The sequence below is a fragment of the Erythrolamprus reginae genome, chromosome 1, assembly GCF_031021105.1.
Source record: "Erythrolamprus reginae isolate rEryReg1 chromosome 1, rEryReg1.hap1, whole genome shotgun sequence".
Lineage (NCBI taxonomy): Eukaryota > Metazoa > Chordata > Lepidosauria > Squamata > Dipsadidae > Erythrolamprus > Erythrolamprus reginae.
In genome coordinates this window covers 307,501,904-307,524,096 of record NC_091950.1, presented here as the reverse complement: position 1 = coordinate 307,524,096, position 22,193 = coordinate 307,501,904, and the positions used below count along the sequence as shown (strand labels likewise).

The 22,193-nt window shown below is 37.2% G+C and overlaps 1 protein-coding gene across 2 annotated transcripts in view; it reads right to left on the bottom strand.

Moving 5' to 3' along the window:
- The window catches only part of RNF217 (ring finger protein 217), a 49,868-nt gene that overhangs the window by 14,286 nt on the left and 13,389 nt on the right, over positions 1 to 22,193 (bottom strand). For both annotated transcript variants that reach the window (XM_070733445.1, XM_070733444.1), the window contains exons 2-4: positions 13,375 to 13,608; positions 9,007 to 9,171; positions 3,267 to 3,468 (exon numbers count right to left, since the gene is read on the bottom strand). In XM_070733445.1, the coding sequence (XP_070589546.1) occupies positions 3,267 to 3,468; positions 9,007 to 9,171; positions 13,375 to 13,608 (601 nt within the window). The remainder of the gene's footprint in view (positions 1 to 3,266; positions 3,469 to 9,006; positions 9,172 to 13,374; positions 13,609 to 22,193) is intronic.

Below are 22,193 nucleotides of genomic sequence, written 5' to 3'. Positions count from 1 at the left end.
CTTCAGTGGGCACATTAACAGGGACATGAAAGGATGCCCCAACTGGGCATCCCCATGCAATGATGTTGTCACCAGCTAATCCTTTCAACACAGAAGAGCCTCACTGTTTCCAACACGAATGCAGTGCAAATGTAGTAGGTTTTTAAAACCATCTTATAAAATATTTCTTACAACCTTCCTTTATCCAAACCCAGGACAACAAATGTAAATACAGATCAAAATTCCAAACAGTGTATCATTTATAAACACACACACACACACACGATACTTTAATAAGCATTGGAAATGTTGCTCTCAGAATGCTTAATTTGTTATTTGTCCTAGCTCTGCCCAGACAGATGAAAGCATATCTTGTTAAGCAGAGAAATTAAATTTAGTCCTGGACTTATTTAAGAGGACATATTTTCTACTGATTACAGAGAGGCTTATGCATGGACAGGGACTCATGATCATTTAGTATTTAGAGTCTAGTATTCATCTAGTATTTAGAGTCTTCGGAGAGAGGCAGCATACAAATCTAATAAATTGAATTGAATTGAATTAGTAATCTGTATATCTTTCTATTTCCTCTGAAGTTAAATCAACTGAAATCTGTCGAATGCCAAGTAGCTCCTTCTCCCACTATAAAGAAATGGATTTTGTGGTTTGTTTTACCTCTGAGAACAATACACAGGCAGTAATGCATCATCTGATCTATTATTTAATTCACTTAATTGGATTCAGATTCTGCAGTGCTTTAATATCTTAATACATTTGAAAACGCTGCGTTTTACCAATTTCCAAACTATCACTGGGATATGCAATCTTGGCCAAGACATCAGCAACTTTGGAAGAGCATCTTGAGTTTCAAATCAGCTGAGCAAAAAGAAATGAGTTAACATTTCGACTTGCTCTTTGCCAAATAGATTTTAAAAAACATGTTTCTTCTTGATGTTCTCCATGCTATAATTTATTAGATAAAGATACAGAAAAGGGAATACATAGTAGAAATGTATTTTTTTTAATAACTTGTCAATAAACTTCCTCCTCCCACCTACAATTTATAAGGCAAGCTACTTCATATCTAAGAACAATAGCTTCCACTGACAATTCAGTTAACATTGCAGTAATTGCTTAATGGAATGTCAGTACATTTATTCCATATTTCATTGAATTACATTGGCAAGAGCAAATGTACTACTGTCCCAGCTAGTTATTAATAGGACTCCTTAACACATTTTCTTTTTTACCCATTTTTCAATGTTTAATACTTATTTGCAAGTGTATAAAATCAAAGCACAAGAAGCAAGGTCCTTCCAACAATGCAATAAAATTGTCAAAAAAAATCCCCCTTAAAGATTTTTTTAAAATAATTCTGAACCATAAGCAATCATCATTTCAATGAAAACAAACTACATCCAGTGTTTTTTAGTTATTTATTTAAACTCTGCTGCTAGGTTGTGTTTCTGTTCCATCATGATCTTGTAAAAGGATAAAAGAAATAAAAAGTTCTAACAGAGCTATTCTTCTATGCTCCTTGATTCTGATATGTACAGTGATCCCCCGGTTATTGCGTCCCCGACCATTGCGAACAGGGTAATTTGCGATTTTTGAACCCGGAAGTCAGAACACCATCTGCACATGCGTGCCCTTTTTTTCTATGGGCACGCATGCGTAGATGGCGCCGGGCAGATCAGCTGCTGGGCAGCTTCCCTAGGTCTTCCCCCTCTTGGCCGGCATTAGCGAGGAGTTTCCCCACCACCGCCCACGCAAACTCCTCGCTGCTGCTGCTTCGCTCGGGCCGCTTCCCAGCTGAGTACTCAGCTGGGAAGCGGCCCGAGCGAACGGCTTGTCCGCAGCCTGCCTGCCCGCGCGCCCGCGCGCCCTTCTCCCGCCCACGCCGTTCGCTCAGGCCGCTTCCCAACTGAGCCCTCAAGCTAAGCGCAGAAGTTCGCCTTTGGCGCTTGGCTTGAGGGCTCAGTTGGGAAGGCGCTCGGGTGTTTTAAAACGTCCCCGCCAACATGGGGGGCTCGCTAGCACACCCCCAAACCCGGGTTGGGGGTTCGGGGGGGTGCTAGCGAGCCCCCCATGTCGGCGGGGACGTTTTAAAACACCCGCGCGCCTTCCCAACTGAGCCCTCAAGCCAAGCGCAGAAGTTCGCCTTTGGCGCTTAGCTTTAGGGCTCAGTTGGGAAGGCGCGCAGGTGTTTTAAAACATCCCCGCCGACATGGGGGGCTCGCTAGCACACCCCCAAAACCCCAACCCGGGTTTGGGGGTGTGCTAGCAAGCCCCCCATGTCGGCGGGGACGTTTTAAAACAGCCGCGCCGCCCCCAATCTTCGGCTCCTCGCTAGCGCTGCGGAAGTAAAAACACCATCTGCACATGCGCAGATGGTGTTTTTACTTCCGCAGCGCTACTTCGCGAAAACCCGCTCGTTGCGGGGGTCCTGGAACGGAACCCTCGCAACGAGCGGGGGATCACTGTATTATTAGAGTTTGATTAAAGCCCATACAAAAAAAATCTATACATCATATAACCTTTCCATTTTTTAACAGGATGGCATCCTGATCTGGACAAAACCCAATTCTTTGTAACAGCAACACAACTTTTGACAACTATGAAACCCCTCAAGATTAATTAATTGTTCAATTTATTATCAATTCTCCTGGTAGGCAAGGGGGCTGTATGGGAACATCTCCCATACAGGGGCAGAGAGAAAGGGCTAGATGGATGGAGAAAAAAATGTTTTCAGAAAAATTGAAAATGTGTAAGCCTATTTGTTTATTATTTTCTATAGATACAGCATATTTGCATTTTTAAAAAACAGATTAAGACTGAAATTTATAGAAAATATTAGGATAAATCCATCATTATGTTAACGGATGTGGTTGTGAAACCAAAGTCCTAATTTCTCCATTTACTGTAGAGGCTGGGGAATTCTGGGAGTTGAAGTCCACAAATCTTAAATTGCTAAGGTTGGACACCCCTATTCTCAATTGTTAGATTCTAAAAATATGTAACCGGCATCTAATTATATATCTGTTAAGAAGTTCAAATTCTTCTTGTGCAATTCTTCATGCAACCTCAAGATGTACAGAATTAGGAAACCTGACAAACATACTTTAAAGAAGAGATTCCATGTTAGTGAATCCCATGTTTAAAACAAAAAATTATAGTTGAGGAAAAATGTTTGTTATTCGATTTGAGAAGTAAGCATCAGCATTCCTATCAAGGACAATTATTTCATAGATGACCTAATTTTCCAAAAGGTTTTATTACCCACTTACCACAGACAGAGCCTCTCACTAATCTCCTTAAATGTGGACTTTCAGGGAGGTAGCGGTATTTGCATCCAAAAACACTGAGGTTTGATGTGTGATCTCCAAAGAAACGAAGCTGGCGATATCTCTCCCCACAGCGATAACAGAAGTTAGTGTTGCATTGCGAGCAAGTCATGTGATCACAGCCTTCTGTTCTCTGAATATGAATCTTTAAAAAGAAAACAGATGGGAGAGAGGGATAAAAATAATTGTTTTTAAAAAAGAATGATTCCACCCAAAATTAACTACTTCCATTGTTTTATGACAAATCATCTAACAAATTCTGAAGAAAGGTACTATCATATTAATAGAGAGATTTATAGGAGAAACAAAAAGGCTGCTACAATTAAGGTTTATAAAATACTGTTTAAACCACAAAAAAATCATACATTTAAGAGACTGGTTATTTGCTCTATAGTAATGACACAAATTTAAGTTAAATCTAATAAAAAACAATAAAAATGCTGCAAAGTTAAGATATTCAAGAAAATTGACAAGATTTTACAGCTGTTCAGCTACTGTACAAACAAGCATTCCAAGCCTCTCATTCCCAGCCAAGGAGGAAAATTATTTATTATTTTATTTTATTTTTTATTTTATTTATTTTATTTATTTATTTATTTTAATTTTATTTAATTATTTAATTATTCATTCATTCATTCATTCATTCATTCGTTTAGTTAGTTAGTTATTGGATTTGTATGCCGCCCCTCTCCGGAGACTCGGGGCGGCTAACAGCAGCAATAAAACAGTGTACAATAGTAATCTAATACTAAAAACGATTAAAAACCCATTAATATAAAAACCAAACATACATACGTACATACCATGCATAGAATTGTAAAGGCCTAGGGAGAAAGAGGATCTCAATTCCCCCATGCCTGACGGCAGAGGTGGGTTTTAAGTAGCTTACGAAAGCTTATCCCATAGACCAGTGTTTCCCAACCGGTGTGCCACGGCACACTGGTGTGCCGCGAGACATGGTCAGGTGTGCCGCGAAGAAATAAGCTCAGCTTCTGGTCTCGCAACTTTTTGCGAAGAGAAAAAAGTTATGAGACCGGAAGCTGAGCTTGCTTGTTTGCGCCTTCCAAGTTTTCCAGCAGCTGCGGCGCCCCGCCCGGCTGGAGCTTCCCTGTCAGCAGGTGAGCTTTGGGGCTTGGTGGGAGGGCAGTGGCAGCGGGAGGGCGGCGCGCAGGGGGAGGGTGATGGCAGCGGCAGCGGGCAGGAGCCATGCCGTGGGGCGGTGGCAGGGTGGTCCCTCTCTCTCTCCCCCTCTCTTGCTTTCTCTTTCTCTCCCCCCTCTCTCCCTCTCTCTTTCCCCCAGTAGCCGTGGGGCGACGTCAGGGTGATCAGCTGTGAGGCGGAGCTATGGAACAGAGGAACAGAGGCACCGACGGTGGCGACTGGAAATGCTGGAATTGCGTGGCTGGCACTTGCCTGCTGGCTGGACCAGGACGGAGGCTCAAGCCCCACGTCCATGCCCAGCGCAACGCCAGAAATATACGGCGTCTAGCCACCGCCATCTGTGCCTCCGTTCTGGACCTCCGCCTCACAGCTGATCACCCTGCCGTCGCCCCACGGCTACTGGGAGAAAGAGAGAGGGAGAGAGGGGGGAGAGAAAGAGAAAGCAAGAGAGAGAGAGAGAGAAAGAGAGGAAGAGAGGGGGGAGAGAAAGAGAGAGAAAGATATAGCAAGAGAGGGAGAGAGAGGGAGAGAGGGGGGAGAGAAAGAGAGAGAAAGAGATAGCAAGAGAGGTAGAGAGAGGAAGAGAGGGGGGATAGAAAGAGATAGCAAGAGAGGGAGAGAGAGAAGGAGAGAGGGAGAGAGGGGGGAGAGAAAGAGATAGCAAGAGAGGGAGAGAGAGAGGGAGAGAGGGGGGGAGAGAGAAAGAGATAACAAGAGAGGGAGAGAGAGAAAGAGAGAGGGAGAGAGGGGGAGAGAAAGAAGGAGAGGGGGTAGAGAAAGAGAGAAAGAGAGAAAGCAAAAGAGAGAGAGAAAGAGAGATAGCAAGAGAGAGGGAGAGAGGGGGGAGAGAAAGAGAGAAAGCAAAAGAGAGAGAGAAAAAGAGAGAGGAAGAGAGAGGGGGAAGAGAGAAAGAAAGACAGCAAGAGAGAGAAAGCAAGAGAGAGAGAAAGAAGGGGGAAGGAGGGTGAGGGAAAGACAGAGAGAGGGAAGGAGGGAGAGAGAAGGAGGGCAAAAAAGAGAGGAAGGAAGGGAGAAACAAAGAGAGATGGAGAGAGAAGGGAAAGAAAGAGGAGGGAAGGGAGAGAGAGAGAGAAAGAGGGAGAGAGAAAAATAGAGCGAAAGGGAGGAAGAGAGATATTTTTTGTCCAAACTTTTTTTTACACACCCCCCCCCCCCCCGCTCAATGTTCTCCAGGATTTTGTAAATGTGAATAATGTGCCGCGGCTCAAAAAAGGTTGGGAAACACTGCCATAGACCATCACCAAACAGTTGCTAGTGAAACTTTCTACCTAAGTTTTTGGATAGTCATAGGTTTGTATTTATACAGTGCCATTGATATGAAGATTTCATTTAATGCTACATCAGGGTTGTGTTTGATCGTGTGTGTGTGTGTGTGTGTGTGTGGCCAAGGTGGCCATGGCTTGTTCGACATCACTGGTGTCGGGGGTCCCTGTGGTGGCCTGAGTGCTCTGCCACTGAGAACAGAGCTGTGGGGTTCATTCTTGCTGGCAGAGGATTGCAGGAGGCTATCACAGCCAAAAACAGAGGTCAGGTTACAGCTCCGTTTTGGTGGAAGTGACACTGCGGGCCAGTCCATCATTGTTTCCAGGGAGTTTGACATCCCTGTTTTAAATCAACAAAGCATAATCATATAAAGTTTATACAAAAAGTCTTGAAGAATCCTGTAAAGTGCCAATGTTATTTCTACTTTTTAGAAGCAAATCAAGATTCTAGGTATTTTATGTGTGAAAAATATTCCCTATTAGTACAGTAAAAATATTTTCAATTATGCTGAAAGTTAATAAAGCAGTATTTTTGCACTGAAACACATGGCTTTTCAATTGTATAATTTAACCAAGAATTCACTATAAAAATAATTCAACTTCTTAAAATTTTAAAAGTATTTAGAAGAAAAATTTTAAAAGTATTTTTAAATTGCACTTGAAAATTATAATCAAATTGATACAAATTACAACTGCTGGTAAACTGTTTATCCATTTTGAACAAAAGCTTTTGAAGAAATTTGATAGATAGCATGTGATAATTAATTTTAGTGCCACTTTGTTGTGAATTTCCCCTTCCATATTACAAAAATAACAAATAAATTCAAGATTTTATTGATTGATTGATTGATTGATTGATTGATTGGTTGACTGACTGAATTTATATGCTGCCCCATTCCAACAGAACTCTGGGCATCTTTTCTTTCTTTAACAAAATATCTTTTGTTAGCTACTATATTTACTGAAGCAAATCATTGGAAAGCTAAGGTACTTCCTTTTTCATGTAGCAATATTTAAAACTTTGAGAAATAGTAGCAGAGTGTCTTGAATAACCCTTTACTTGAGGTCTATACAGTACTCAATTTCAAAGGTTACAGTTTAAAAACAGTAATGTTGCCTTGAAATTAAAAATAAGAATTGCAGACTAGATACAAATTGCTAACTAACTGAAAGAAGTAATCATTTGGTATAATTTATAGCCTCTTCTGCAGTAATCCAATAGTTTTATTTATAATAAACACTAGGAAAATAATGCTGAAAATCTGAAATATTATTTTCAAATCAGGACAAAGTGTTCCAAAAATGTATCCCACTTTAGTTTTATATAATGAATATGCAATTTGTAAAACAAGCAGAACCAGTTGGTGGAAACATGTAGCATATTATCACATAAAGCACAAGTTTGCTCAATAAAAATTCTTGCTGGGTGTAGAAAGTTCATTTTCACTGGATTTTTCAAAGTTGTCAAATGAAGACATTTTATTCCTGCAGTCAAACTTTGAGTTCTGTATTCATTAATGAATGAAACAATATCTGTTAACATTCAGGCTGCATTATCAGAATTTTCTATTTTCAGACTAACATTTGATGACATTATTTTCCTATTTACTGCCTGGATGCTACTTATACACTTTGTTGCAAACATTTTGCTTTAATTTTACTTAAATAAATGCAAGAGAAATGGACAGTTCCTGCATAATAAATTTGCAGGTTCCAACTTTTATTTGTGCAAAAGCACAGATCAATGAAATGCTGCCATGGGGAAGAAAACAGTGACCTTTTCAAAATATTTGAGGTTAAATTTTTGCAAGATTTGATCGGGGTTTTTTTGAGTTGTTGAGTAATAGAAGGAAACTCCCAATCTGTAAAATCATGGGCAGATGCTCAATTCTGAAAATATAATTGACACTTCATGTACAGTACGCAAACTAAGCTACACTGTAATTCATCTGCAAAAAGTATTTTTTTAAAAAAGAATGAATGTTGTCATAATTTTTTTAAAAAAATTAAACAAAAGAGCTCAGGGACCGCCTTCTGCTGTATGAATCCCAGCGACCAGTTAGGTCCCACAGAGTGGGTCTTCTCCGAGTCCCGTCAACTAAACAATCCCGCCCGGTGGGACCCAGGGGAAGAGTCTTCTCTGTGGTGGCCCCGGCCCTCTGGAACCAATTCCCCCCAGAGATTAGAATTGCCCCCACCCTCCTTGCCTTTCGTAAGCTACTTAAAACCCACTCTGTCGTCAGGCATGGGGAAATTGAGATACTCTTTCCCCCTAGGCCTTTACAATTTTATGCATAGTATGTCTGTATGTATGTTTGGTTTTTATATTAATGGGTTTTTTAATCGCTTTTAGTATTGGATTATTATTGTATACTGTCTTATTATTGCTGTTAGCCGCCCCGAGTCTCCAGAGAGGGGCGGCATACAAATCCAATAAATAAATAAATAAATAAATAAATGAATGAATGAATGAATGAATGAATGAATGAATGAATAAATAAATAAATGGTTTTAATTTAAAAAAACAAAACATTTTCACAAAAAACTGCATTGCACTGGTCTTTAAGAAATATGAATCCAACCTTAACAATTCAGTTCACCTTTCATCAATAACCAACATTAATTTTTTTCATGTTTCATCAAAAAAGTTCGGATAGGCTGTAAATAATAAGGTCCAGCAGAACAGCTGGCATATACAGTATGTTAATTGTTAGAAGTTCTGATACCAATATAACCTATAGCATAAAGCAGTATGCTTTATTGTGTTATGTTTTTTGTTTGTATATCTTCAGGGGTTTTGTGTGTCTCTGTTTTCTTTTTGTTGTTTTAAATGTAAATAATTAATAAAGATATTTTTCCAAAAAAAAATTAGTTGAAACTTCTTTCTCCAACCTCCAATGAGAACTGTCTTGAAACAGATAAATACATTATCAAATATCATTATCGAGAACAGTGTATCCTCAGAACTTACAGTTTAAATATATCTAAGGTTATTCTGAAAAAAAAATTGCGAAATGAGGGAAGGAAAGATTATTTGGCTTCTTTCCCCCCCCTGAGAAACAGAATGTTCACGGTTCTAAAAGTCACTGGTTCAATAAAAATGGTGATAAGAACTGTAATGTCAACAAGATGAAAGGGATTGGTTTTCTCAGTTTGTTTCTTAGTAGGTGTTAGTTCTACAAATTGACTCTGCCCAGGCACCTCAAAGAGGATTGAAAGAACATGCGCTGCCTTCTTACCTTGCATTTTGGACATTTCTGAGCATTTCTTTGCCCATGTTCAATTTCACTGGCCCAGTGACGTAGCAGTTTGTCTCCCTTTTTGAACTCTTTGCAGTTGACACCTTCGTGCCAAGGAGAGTGGCACTTAAAACACCACACCAATTGGCAGGTTGGGCACTGGATCTGTTTAAGTAAAGAGCATAAAACAATAAACACCTAAACAAATGGCCATTAAATGAAGCTGGGAAAGCATAACTCAGCTCCCCCAGTATGAAAATTACACTGCGAGTTATATTTGTTTGTTCAAGGAGGGATAGATAAATCCCTATTTTTTTCTTACATAAATGAGACCCAGTGATATGTTGTGTTTAAATTATTGTAACAGCACTTGGGATTTTCATATGGAAGAAACACACCCACACCACCCCAGTCACCAAGGCTCACTGGGACAGTTGCTATCTCTTAGCCCAATATACCTCCCAGATTTGAAAGAAAAAGAAATGGGATGTTTTCTGTGTCAGCATGATTTTCTAAGAGAAAAGACACAATAAACCAAATGAATGTTCTTCCTGGTAACATATATTTGGGCAAATATACTAACTATTCCTATATACTATATAGTTATACTAACTATAACTATATTTCAACAGAATATTTTATATTTTAAAAATCAGTAATATTTAAATCAATAGTAATGTTTGTAGTAATAATAATAATAATATATAGTTTTTAATAATAATAATAATAATAATAATAATAATAATAATAATAATAATTGTAATTGGGGGTTTTTGCACTAATCAATACTGGAAATTCTTTGATTAGTCCTCTTCTTAGAAACTAGGTAACCAATTAGGTAATTATCCTTTCAATCTGATCTACTTTTACAAGCTGCAATATTGTATCCTTGGTGGAAGCTGTTCAGCTGTACTCTCTGCTTAACATGCAGCAATTTTAAAAAAACAGCTGACCTTTGAAATATTAATAATCATATGTAAATATGACCTAGTTGAGCAAGTAGTGCTCTTAATGTTCAACCAAAACCCAGTTTTGCAACAGAGATATTTGGTCACTTCAACAATATGTGTTAGATTTTAATATCAAATTAAACCTAGCCAGACATAAGCTGCTGGTAAAGCTATACCTGATAGTTCTTCATTATCATTAAACTGGCTAAGTATTTTAATGAATTGGCAATGTGCATTTGCATAGAAAAAGTGCAAAATTTAGAACCAATAAAACATTGAAGAAAAAGGAGATAACACTAAAAGATTTATATTGCAAGCTTAACATGTACTATATACTACAGAGTATTCTCCTTTTGGGTGTGTAGGAAATAGTTGGAACAATCTTACAAGATCAGCAATTACATATTATCCCCTCTATATGCAAACAATGATAAAGCTTAGAGTTCTAAGAAAGACAGCACGTGGCTTTTATTTTTGATGTCAACAAAACTGAATCCATCCTTAAAAATCTCCCTGCAGAAGAGAAACAATCATATACTATTAAGCTATATAAAATATAATTATTAAATATGTGCAAAACATTTCAACTGAAGGTTTAAGTTAGGTGTGTACTTAGCACATGAAAGACCACTATTCAAAATACCAAGTATCTACATCTTCTGGAAGACTCGACAGAGCTGTCTTAAGGTCTATTCCAGATTGTTTCAGCAGGTATCTGCAGACCAAACAACTCTGCCAACATATCCTATGGAACAGATGCCTATGCATGCACACACAGCCTCGGAAGACCACTGAAACAAACATTTGATCCTTTATAAGGCTACAAATACATTAATGAGTGCTTTATAAAGCGTATAAAAATGCTTTGTATAACCTTACAGTTATCTAATAGAATTCAATAATCTAACTCAAAATATAACTTCTTGAATTTCTTACACCTTAAAAATTTGACGACAGGTTGTTTTTCTGTATATGATATTATTACATCTTTACTACTGTTATTCATTTATTCCATGCCATACTCTAAATCAGGGGTCAGCAACCTTAAGCACTCAAAGACCCATTTAGATCCATTTCCCAGTGAAAACAAAACACCAGGTGCCACAAAACCTGGGTGGGAGTGGCCAGTTCGATGTCACTCACTCCCACCAAGCCACATGACCCCCCTCAGCCATGCCTAGCCAGGTTTTGTGGCTCTTTTCTATGGGAAACAGGTGTCTCTCTCTTTCTCTTTCTCTTTTTCTCCCTCTCCCTTCTCTTTCCCTCCCTATCATCTCTTTCCCCCTCTCCCCCCATCTCTATCTATCTCTCTCCCTTCCTCCCCTTCTCATTTCTTTCTCTATCCCATTCTCATCTGTCTCTTTTTCCCATCTGTCTCTTTCTCCCTCTCTCTCCACTTTTCTCTCTCTTTCTACTGAGCAACAATCGCCACCCACAGTGGACAGACCAATCTTCGCAACTTTAAAAGTTGTGGACTTCAACACCCAGAATTCCTCAGTCAGCTGCAGTTGCCAAGGTTGGAGACCCTTGGTCTAGGCAGCAGGAAAATAGAGAAGATTACTTTAAGAAATGAAGGTGAGGGATGAGTAAGTCAATAACACATTCCAAAGTTCTAACTCTATTAACTTTGAATCTGCTTTCTAATCCTTTCAATGTGATGTAAAAAGAAAAAAACAATTCGAGAGATAATGTGGAATATTCTGTGGAGTCTTCGGAGAGGGGCGGCATACAAATCTAATAAATTATTATTATTATTATTATTATTATTATTATTATTATTATTTAAAGTACATTAGTTCTAAAACAAAAATTAAGAATTAAAAAAATATATTTAAGTGCCCTGTATTATAAAAATATTTTCAAAAAGTGTGCTTTTCCCAAGAACTCTGAGCTTTTGAATCTAATTAATTGCTAATTTTATATTATCAATATGATGAAACATTAGATTATAAAATACAATCTAATAAATATTACTTAAAATGTAAATATTAATTTCCAATTCAGTTCCAAAAGGTCCCTTTAGTGAATATGAGAACATAAGTATTTTTAAAGCAGAGGCATCTTTTCCAAGGATCTGATTGTCTTGTACAGCTACTATATATTTTTGTAAATAGATTCAGTTATAAAGATGGTTACATCTGCACTATTTGAAAAATGTTTTTGGAATATAATTATTTCCATATTATTTGTAGAACATTATTCATGTCTAAGACTGTGCACCTATTAGTAACAGTGGCATCGGAATATTTAATTCTACTTAAACTGACCTGATAATATCAATTTTGGTCAACCAACAATATAGCGGTTTTATGTAGAAGAAACCTTGATCTCTTAATTTTTGGTGGGGGTTTTCTAAATCTCTGTTCTATAAAGGTCTATGTTGAAAAACAAGCTAGCAAAACACCCAGTCTTAAATGCCATACTGAACATTTTAAAAAATAATCTTAAATATCAGTTAATACTTACTGCATCCTCCTGGCAATGAATTATCTACAACTGAAAATTCTAAAATCAATGAGCCTACTCATGAGTTTGAACTATGGCTTAATAATATATCAGAACCACATTAAATATTACAAGAAGAAAATTTGTTATACATTTCTCTACCAGCCCCTAATTTGTAATCACTGAACCACTGGTTCCAAATTTTGTTTTTACTATTATATAGTTTTTAAAATTGCTCTAGCATCAGTCATAAGCATTAAGAATAAGAATCTAAGACAAAACTATATGCTTATATTACTGATAATCTTGTTGTATACGACGTTATAATCTGGGGCTATATGTTATAATCTGGCACATGCTGTATGTTATCATTCATATTTTTAGTGTCTATTTTTCCAAAAATATTCTGCACATATAACAACAGACATCCATTATTGCCACATTATCCAAAGCCCCGTTATATCTGCACTCTTGTAGGTAAGTTCTATTAACTACCTAATAGAATTTCAAGTCAAAATGGCATGAAAAGTATCAGAAAAATCCCTAGAGTAAAATGTGATGGTTGATTTCAGAGCAGTACCAAATCACAAAAGTAAAACTGGGAACTTTGTAAAATCCAGCTACTTCTCATATAGTACAATACTTAAAATAAATATTGCAAAGACAACCAAATACTTCAAAGCATAAGAACGGCCAAACTCCGTAAAATAATGCAGGCTGGATGGCCATTTCCAAACGTAGACAAAAAAGATGTAAAAAACATAAGAATTAACATGGTATCTAACTAGTTAGTCCAGATAGATTAATGATTGACTAATACTGGGTATGAAGCTATATATTTGTAGTCTAAAAACACATCTTACATGAGATTCCAGTAAGAGAAGAAAGCCCATTTAAATGCCCACCATATCCTGGCCTAATTTTGCAGCTCACACTCTGCCACTTAATCCATAACTCGTGTGAGCATGCTCACTTTGTACTTGCTCTCCATATTGGTAGGGGTCGGAATATGACCTTTCCTCTTGAAGGTTGTAAAGTGCTTGCATTGAGGGCATGGCTTGGTGCTTGAGCCGATACGGCCAAGTTCCAGGAAGTATTTATATTTGATGATGTCATCATGTGGCAAGTTGAAGAGGATGGTAGTTTCATCCAGATGTTCACTGCACTCTGTAATCGGACATGGGATATCTGCTTGCCCCACCTGCACCTGCATATAAACAGAAGAATATGCTGATAAGATAATACGTCACAAAAGTAACCTCATAGAACTATTCAATTCATCTTTTAAGTGAGCCCTGGTCCTCACTTACCACCTGCCCTGTTTAGTCACCGTTTAAAGTTCTGGTGGGGCTGAAAAAATATTTATATGACTATCCCTCACACTTATGACCATCATAGCATTCCCACGGTCACGTAATAAGAAGTTTGTCAAGTACATTTGTCAAGTTTGTTAAGACTTTGAAATACTCATATAAAATGACCTAAGTGCCAAAGCCAACTGGAACAACATTACCAAAAATGTTGGCCAACATCACTATCAGATGATCTAAGTGCCAATGCCCACTGCAACAACATTACCAAAAAGGCTTCAAGAATTGTTAATTTAATCTTACATAGCTTCTTCTCTGGTAATATCACACTACTAACCAGAGCATACAAAACTTTTGCCAGACCAATCCTTGAATACAGCTCATCTACCTGGAACCCATACTGCATTTCAGACATAAATACATTACAAAGCATCCAGAAGAAGAGCCCTCCACTCATCTACTTGCAACAGAATATCTTACGCAATCAGACTTGAAATCCTGGGCTTGGGAAGTTTAGAACTACATCGTCTAAGCACAGCCCACAAAATCATCTGCTACAATGCCCTTTCTGTCAACAACTACTTCAGCTTAACCACAACAATACATGAGCACACAACAGATACAAACTCAAAGTAAACCGCTCCAAACTTAACTGTAGAAAATACGACTTTAGTGAGTAGTTAATGCCTGGAACTAACTACCTGACTCTGTAGTTTCTTCACAAAACCCCAAAAACTTTACCCTTAGACTATTCATTGTTGACCTCACCCAATTCCTAAAAGGTCAGTAAGGTGCGTACGTAAGTGTACCAGAGTGCCTACTGTCTCCGTCCTAATGTTTCCCTCTTATTAGTACCTATCATGTATATAAACAGTGTTATATCTATGTATATACCAATATGTACTTGACAGACAAACAAACAAATGTTCAAGTTTGTCAAGATCCTTTTGCATTTTGAGCCTATCTTCTGGAGTGTCAAATTCGATGAGTTCCCCATCTATCCCCTTGTCCAAGTCATTTATGAAGATGTTGAAGAGTACTGGGCCTAAATAAGAACCTAGGGATACTCCACTGCATACATCCCTCCATGTAGATGCAGTTCTATTGAGCACTACACATTCAGTGCAATTGGTTAGCTAGTTTTGAATCCATCTGGTGGTGTTGCTGTCCATTCCACATTTTTTCTACTTTATCTAGTAGTAGGTTATGGTCTACTTTGTCAAATGCCTTCCTAAAGTCCAAGTAACCACATCGACAGCATTCCTCTGATCCATCAATTTTATCACTTTGTCAAGGAATGCAATAAGATTAGTCTGGAATGATCTGTTTTTGACAAAACCATGTTGGCTTTTGGTTATTACTTTGTTGCTTTTAGATGTTTGTTGATTCATTGCTTGATTATCTTTTCCAAAATATTCCCTGGTATACATATTAAGTATGTTCATGTTAAATAATCTGTACATATTTTATCTTATTCAATTGGTGTTTTCTCTAACTAAATGAAAGTTGTTTTTAATATAAAAGAATAATGAAGCATTAAGATATTGTAATACAAATTGTACAAAGTGTAATACATTTATATTCCAATTACTATATTATCAGTATTTCTTAGAATAGAATAGAATAGAATAGAATAGAATAGATAGAATAGAATTTTTATTGGCCAAGTGTGATTGGACACACAAGGAATTTGTCTTGGTGCATATGCTCTCAACGTACATAAAATAAAATATACATTTGTCAAGAATCATGTGGTACAACACTTAATGATTGTCATAGGGGTCAAATAAGCAATGAAGAAGCAATATTAATAAAAATCTTAGGATATATGCAACAAGTTACAGTCATACAGTCAACATGGGAGGAAATGGGTGATAGGAATGATGAGAAAAACTAGTAGAATAGAAGTGCAGATTTAGTAGAAAGTCTGACAGTGTTGAGGGAATTATTTGTTTAGTACAGTGATGGCGTTCGGGAAAAAACTTCTTGTGTCTAGTTAGTAAAGTATTATCAGTATATGAAGTATTATCAGTATTTCACCTAACTATTTCTTAGGTGCAACATTAAGTAGCTCATTTGATGTTTCACCTAAGAACAGAAATTTGGGGTTGTAAGTCAAGGACTACCTGTTTACCACTTCACAGTGATTTACAGCCCTCTCTAAGCAGTTACAGAGCCAGCATGTTGCCCCCAACAATCTGGGTCCTCATTTTACCATCCTAAGAAGGATGGAAGGATTGAGCTTCTCAGAATCAAACTCCTGGAGTGAGAAGTGAGTTAGCCTGCAGTACTGCATTCTAACGACTGTGCCGCCATCGCTCAATATAAAGTATATGCATCACACTAGCAAGAACATGTTTTAAATTGGTCTAGTTTCTTCTTAATTTAAAATTATTGGTTTAAATCAGCATGGGTCCAAAGCTTTAGGTTCAGCACCCAGAGACTTCAAGTGTCCATTATCAAAATATAATGTGACAACAGCATAAAATAATTATGTAATTATGTTGATAATGTTATAAGTCTGTGCAATAATTAAGGTTGGTTCAAAAGACAATTCACAATTCAATTCGCATGCAAATATAGCAACTTGTCTGCATATCATTAAAGCAGATGTGCTGATTTTCCAGGTTTGCACAGCTGCTACATGGGGGCTTGTGCTACAGTTTACCAGCTGCACATTCTTGGTAAACAGATGCTGCTTTAATGATGCCTGGACAGAGCTGCATTGGCATTCCAGAGTGTTTGAAAGCACCATTTCCAAAGTGAAACTCAAACACTTCACAGTCTTAATATTTCACTTTATACAGGGTGCATTCCAAAAGTAATAAAAAAGTTTTTTAAAGTAATTTATTGAACAGATTTGCACAAACACTTAAAATTCTTCAAAGTACTCTCCTTGGGCCTCTCCACATTTTTTCCAGCGACTCTGTCATGACCGGTACACGCCCTGAAAGGTGTCTTCGGGGACCTCTCGCAAGGTCTTCGTCACGGCTGATTGGATCTCTTCTATGGACGAAAAATTACTTCCTTTCAGGGCTGGGAACAAAAAGAAGTCTGCTGGGGTGACGTCAGGACTATAGGGGGGGGGCAGCGTTGGTGTTTGGCCAGGAACTCGTGGACTCATAGCACATTGTGGCAAGGCGCGTTTTTCATCCATAGAAGAGATCCAATCAGCCGTGACAAAGACCTTGCGAGAGGTCCCTGAAGATGCCTTCTAAGGCACGTACCGGTCATGGCAGCGTCTCTGGAAAAAATGTGGAGAGGCCCAAGGAGAGTATGAAGAATTTTAAGTATTTGTGAAAATCTGTTCAATAAATAACTTTTTAAAAAATTGCATTACTTTTGGAACGCACCCTGTATATTTTGTAAGAGTTGTGATGACTTAGCAGTTAAAGATGATAAGCTTGTAGCTAAAAAACCTACAGTCAGGGTTTGAGACCCAAACATGGTGCAATCGGGTGAGCTCCCATTAATTGCCCCAGCTCCTGCCTACCTAGCAGTTCAAAAGCATACAAACGAGAATAGATTAATAGGTACCACTTTGGTGAGAAGTTAACAACATTCTGTGTGCTTATAGTCATGCTGGCCGTATGGCCGCAGAAAGGTCTTCAGAGGCTGGCTCCCTTGGCTAAGAAATGGAGATGATCACACATATGCCCCCAGTCAGACATGATTGGACAGGAGAAACTTTTACCTTTATCTTTTATACTGTATATTTTATCCTAGCACCACTCACTAGTTTGTAGAACAGGGCTTTCAAACTACCAGCCTGAAGGCTGAATGAGTCATGTGCTGGCCACACCCACGGCCAGTTTAGCAAAGTAAGAAAAAGTCACTATAGATCATGCCATGACAACGTGGGTTTGACACCCTTGTTGTAGAGTGTACCCAGCATTCAAAGGCCAAGAGAGGACTTCAAACTTCAGAAGCTGCACATCATTGACTTAACTCTGGACATTCTGAAATTATGTCACAACAGCTTGTAGAATAACCATGCTTCAATAACTGCTGTGTTAATGTGTGAATTTGATTAATCAGAGTGGATTTGATTTAAATATAGTTGATTTAATCACAATTTAAATCAAGATTTAAATCACAAATAAAAAGCCTTGATTTAAATCAACTTTATTTAAACCATAATTTTTACTTGGAAAACAAAAATTTAAAAATGCAATTTAAAATTTAAAAATCCAATTTAAATTTAAAAAATCCAAAAAAAACCCATCGATTTTTATCCACCCTGGATTGAACCTGAAATGTTGCCTTTTGGGAGCCCATGTGTCTTACTAAACTTCAAGCGGTAAGATGATACTAAATATCTCTACACTTGATCTAAAAAGTAAGTGTAGACATTCTTTGGTTCTAAAAGTAGTAATAACTTTTTCTCAGATACCCCAGACAAAATCTACTCAAGATCTGAAAGTAGAAATCAGTTCTACAAGTTGGACTTGAGAATAATATCAACAAGGACACAATATTCTACATTTTGAAGAATATTCTCATCTAAAATTACGTTTTCCAACCATGTACTCGCCACGTGTCGTGAGACTACAAACTGTGCTAAGTATAGTAGTAGTTGAATAACAGAATAGCAACACAATAGCAATGTAATATTAAGAAAAACTTCTTGAAATGAACTTCTATTACTTAACAAATCCCTTGTCCTAAAGTTTCATGCAGAAATGTAGATAAGATATAAAACAACAATCATCCTATCATCCTTTTTTCTGTTGGCGTAGTGGAATTTCTTTGGAAGTTCTGAACCAATTCCAGAATTGCTTAGTTTTAACAGGTTCAATTGATTATTTCAGAAAAATGTTTCATAACTAACAAAAAATATTAGTAGTATTTGAATTTCTGAATTTGCTGTAATTCCTGAACATTCAATAATTCCACAGAGGGTAAATGACTGGCAATATTATCATTACATGTTACTTTTGTATTGTCAAGAAGCAGTCGGCCCCTCAAAATTAATTGCTGGAATATTAACTGAAAGATATAGGGAAGGGTTCTTGTTTTGCTTTGACTAAGTATCTGGCTGTTCACAGCTATCGCATAGTTAGGTCGTTCACTTGATTAGAGTTTACCAACTTATTATTATTGTACATAGCAATGTGAAATTAAAGCCACCAATTCTTTAGCTGAAGTTGGCCTTCATATACATCAAGTTCTTCCCAAGAACCTAGGATAGCAATGTATCAGCCCAGTAAATCCAAGCAGCGCAGGCTTTTGTAATTGTTAGATGAAAATGTTGTTAATGTGCAGTTTTTCTAAATGCTATCTAAGATGCGGGCAGATGCTATTGTTTGTTATGACATCCAGTGTATCAGTGACCACTGGGACCACCATGGCTGTTTTATGCAACAATCTTCCAACTTTAGTTTTCAGATCTTGATACTTTGTGATCTTCATTCATTCATTCATTCATTCATATTTATATGGCGCCCAACTCCAGCGGGACTCTGAGCAGCTCACAATAATCACAACAGCTAAAAAACCAGTACAAAATGTAACAAAATAGAACAGCACATAGTATACAAATACATAAATAACGCAAAAAAACATGCATACACTCAATCATCCCTAGTCCCAGGCCTGCTGGAAAAGCCAGGTCTTAACGGCTTAACAGCAATTATTGGTCTTCTAAGTATTATCCTCTAGTATTGCCATATCAGTTATCCACATTTCCTTCTTTTCAGCCACAACTAAATCTGGTTTGCTATGAACCATTGTTTGCTTCTTGATTGCTGGCCTAATGTTAATTTTGGTGTTGTTCTCTACTCATGTGGGTGTTGATTGCTGATAAAGAGTCATTCTGGTCTTTTTGTTCCCTTTTTGGCTTCTTTTACTATGAATAGAAATGATTTCCTGATCATCACATTTCAGCAAAGGTAAATGATCAAACTATTCATACATGCAATTTTAATACAAGGATAAAGTACAGTACAGGTATTTTAAGACTGAAGTAAGATTCAAAAGTGCCATGATGTATTAATTATATACTGTGTAATTATTTTAACTGTCTACTTGATATTTAAGAAGCAAAAAATAATTATTTAAAAAATCTTAAAAACAGGAACCGGGCACAAATAGAGTGACACACTAATAAGAGATTAATTTCACACATCCCTGCTATCCACTATTGTTGTCTATATAAAGCTGAGTTTATATAAAATTATTTATATATTATTTAAAAGCACATATGCATGGTATGTTTGTGTTTATGTTTGCTTTTAATAAGGGGGGTTTAGTGATTTTTAGATTATTAGATTTGTTGTACATTGTTTTATTGTTGTCGTGAGCCGCCCCGAGTCTGCGGAGAGGGGCGGCATACAAATCTAATAAATAAATAAATAAATATCCTGCTAAACATTTGCAATAAAATATCTGCCCTGCAATATTTAGAGCACTATTTATTATGTCACATATCAAAATTTGTATGTAGATACATCCATTTAACATCTGGGGTATAAAGCTCTTTGGGGCTAAGGATTATATTAATCTTGGAATGGGGTCATAGGGTCACAATCCAAAAATAGGCTGGAGATTAAAAATGTTATTTAATTTAGAATTAAATATAGATTTAATTTAATATAAGCATAGGGATAATTTTGATGCGTTTTAGAATTCTCATTTTTAAAATCACATTTTGAAAATGCAGTTTGGCAACAACTTTTGAAAGAGCTTTAGGGGCCACACCCAACCTTTTCGGACCCATATAGAGCCCTAGAGATATCATAATGTACATTATTGCTTCACATTATAGCATTTGGAAAGGAATGCATCAGGTTCCACAGGTACAATTGCCAAGTAATCAGTCAAACCGGAGTGATGAATAATAACACTAATGCAATTATGCAATTTAATATTAATACAGTAATCTAATAATTTTGACATACAAGTGTGATAACAGTAAATTCTGCAGACACACATGTGCATACACACATACACACCATAAGCCAGACAAGAAACACACCTAGATGTACTAATTCTACTTTATTGTGAGTCTATATTGATAGCAACTTCCACTTATACAACTTTTAACCATTTGAATAATTAAGATGGATTCTTCCTAACTTTCTGTGACTATTAACTCATGGGGGGTGGGGGAGTCCCTGCCTCTCTGCTTGGGTAACAGCCTATCCTCCATACTAACCTACCCAGGCTTCATGCTCTGGGGAATCCAGAGCATGATACCATGGTTTTTCGACACTGAAGGATGCCAATGCATCTCTTCCCCCATTTTCCCCCAAGGTCATCTGCACATTCTATTACAGCTACAGAAATCAATGTACAGTAGTCTCAGTTATCCGACATAAACAGGTGGGCTGATAGTCGGATAGCCAAAATGTTGGATAATCCAGACTCTTCTGTACTGCTTCTGTCCCCACCTTTCTCTCTCTCTCTCTCTAGCTCGCCCGCTTCTGTCCCCGCGTCTCTCTCTAGCTCACTTCCCTCCACCCAGCTTGCTTCCCCGTCGTGACTGTCATGTTTGGGGGCGTGTCTGGGGGCGCAGAAATGCCTACAGCCACACCCCCAAGCAGCCACGACGTTCGATAATCCAGAGTGTCGGATAACCGAAGGACAGATAACCGAGACAGATAATGTAAATACATTAAAACAGCATCAGTATAGCATGCTTTATTGTGCTGGAGCTGCAATTTCCAGATAACATGACAATTCTAACACAAGTGGAAAGTGAAAGCTTAGAGAACTTTGCAATAGTATTAGCTGTATTTAAAATGTGAGTGCAAGTTAAATTAATTCAATGATTAGTATATAAATTAGTGGTAAGAGATAGTGAGTCACCACTATCTAAATGTTCTTGTTAGGAGATTTGGTTATTAAGAAGCAAAACATTCTTTCTTGCAGGTGCAACTAATGACACAATTCCCTTTTGCTGTAACAATTTTATTATCTTGTCCTTAGAAATTTTGTTTCCATGGAATGTGTCTAAATCCAAAATCAAAATTATTTGAATAGCAACTTTTTGTTTTATTTTCAAGAAAATTTATCATTGAATTAGAAACGGATTTTGAAACACAGAAAATATATCTTCCAATCTCATCTTCTACTCCATCAAAGTATATCTAGAGATGATATATACATTATTGTATATCACAAAGGAATATTTCTCATTTACTACATTTTCATAGGTTAAAGAACCCAACTTTGGATTAGCACCACTTGTCTGAAATTTAATTAAAATTCAATCTGCTTCCAAGCTTGAGACATAAAAACTGTTTATCATACTATAAATTAATGTGAAAATAGAATCAGTAAACTCTTTAATTCAATATTTGTAAAGGACTTTCCCTCCTACATCTTTATCCCAAAACATTATTCTGCAGCAGACTGAATAACTTTTCCAAAAATTTCTTCATCTAAAAAACATTTTAATACAAAATTGAAATCACAGAATATTCATCTCACATGAAACGTTCTCATTTCTGTAGAACTTAACATTCATTATCTTACATAC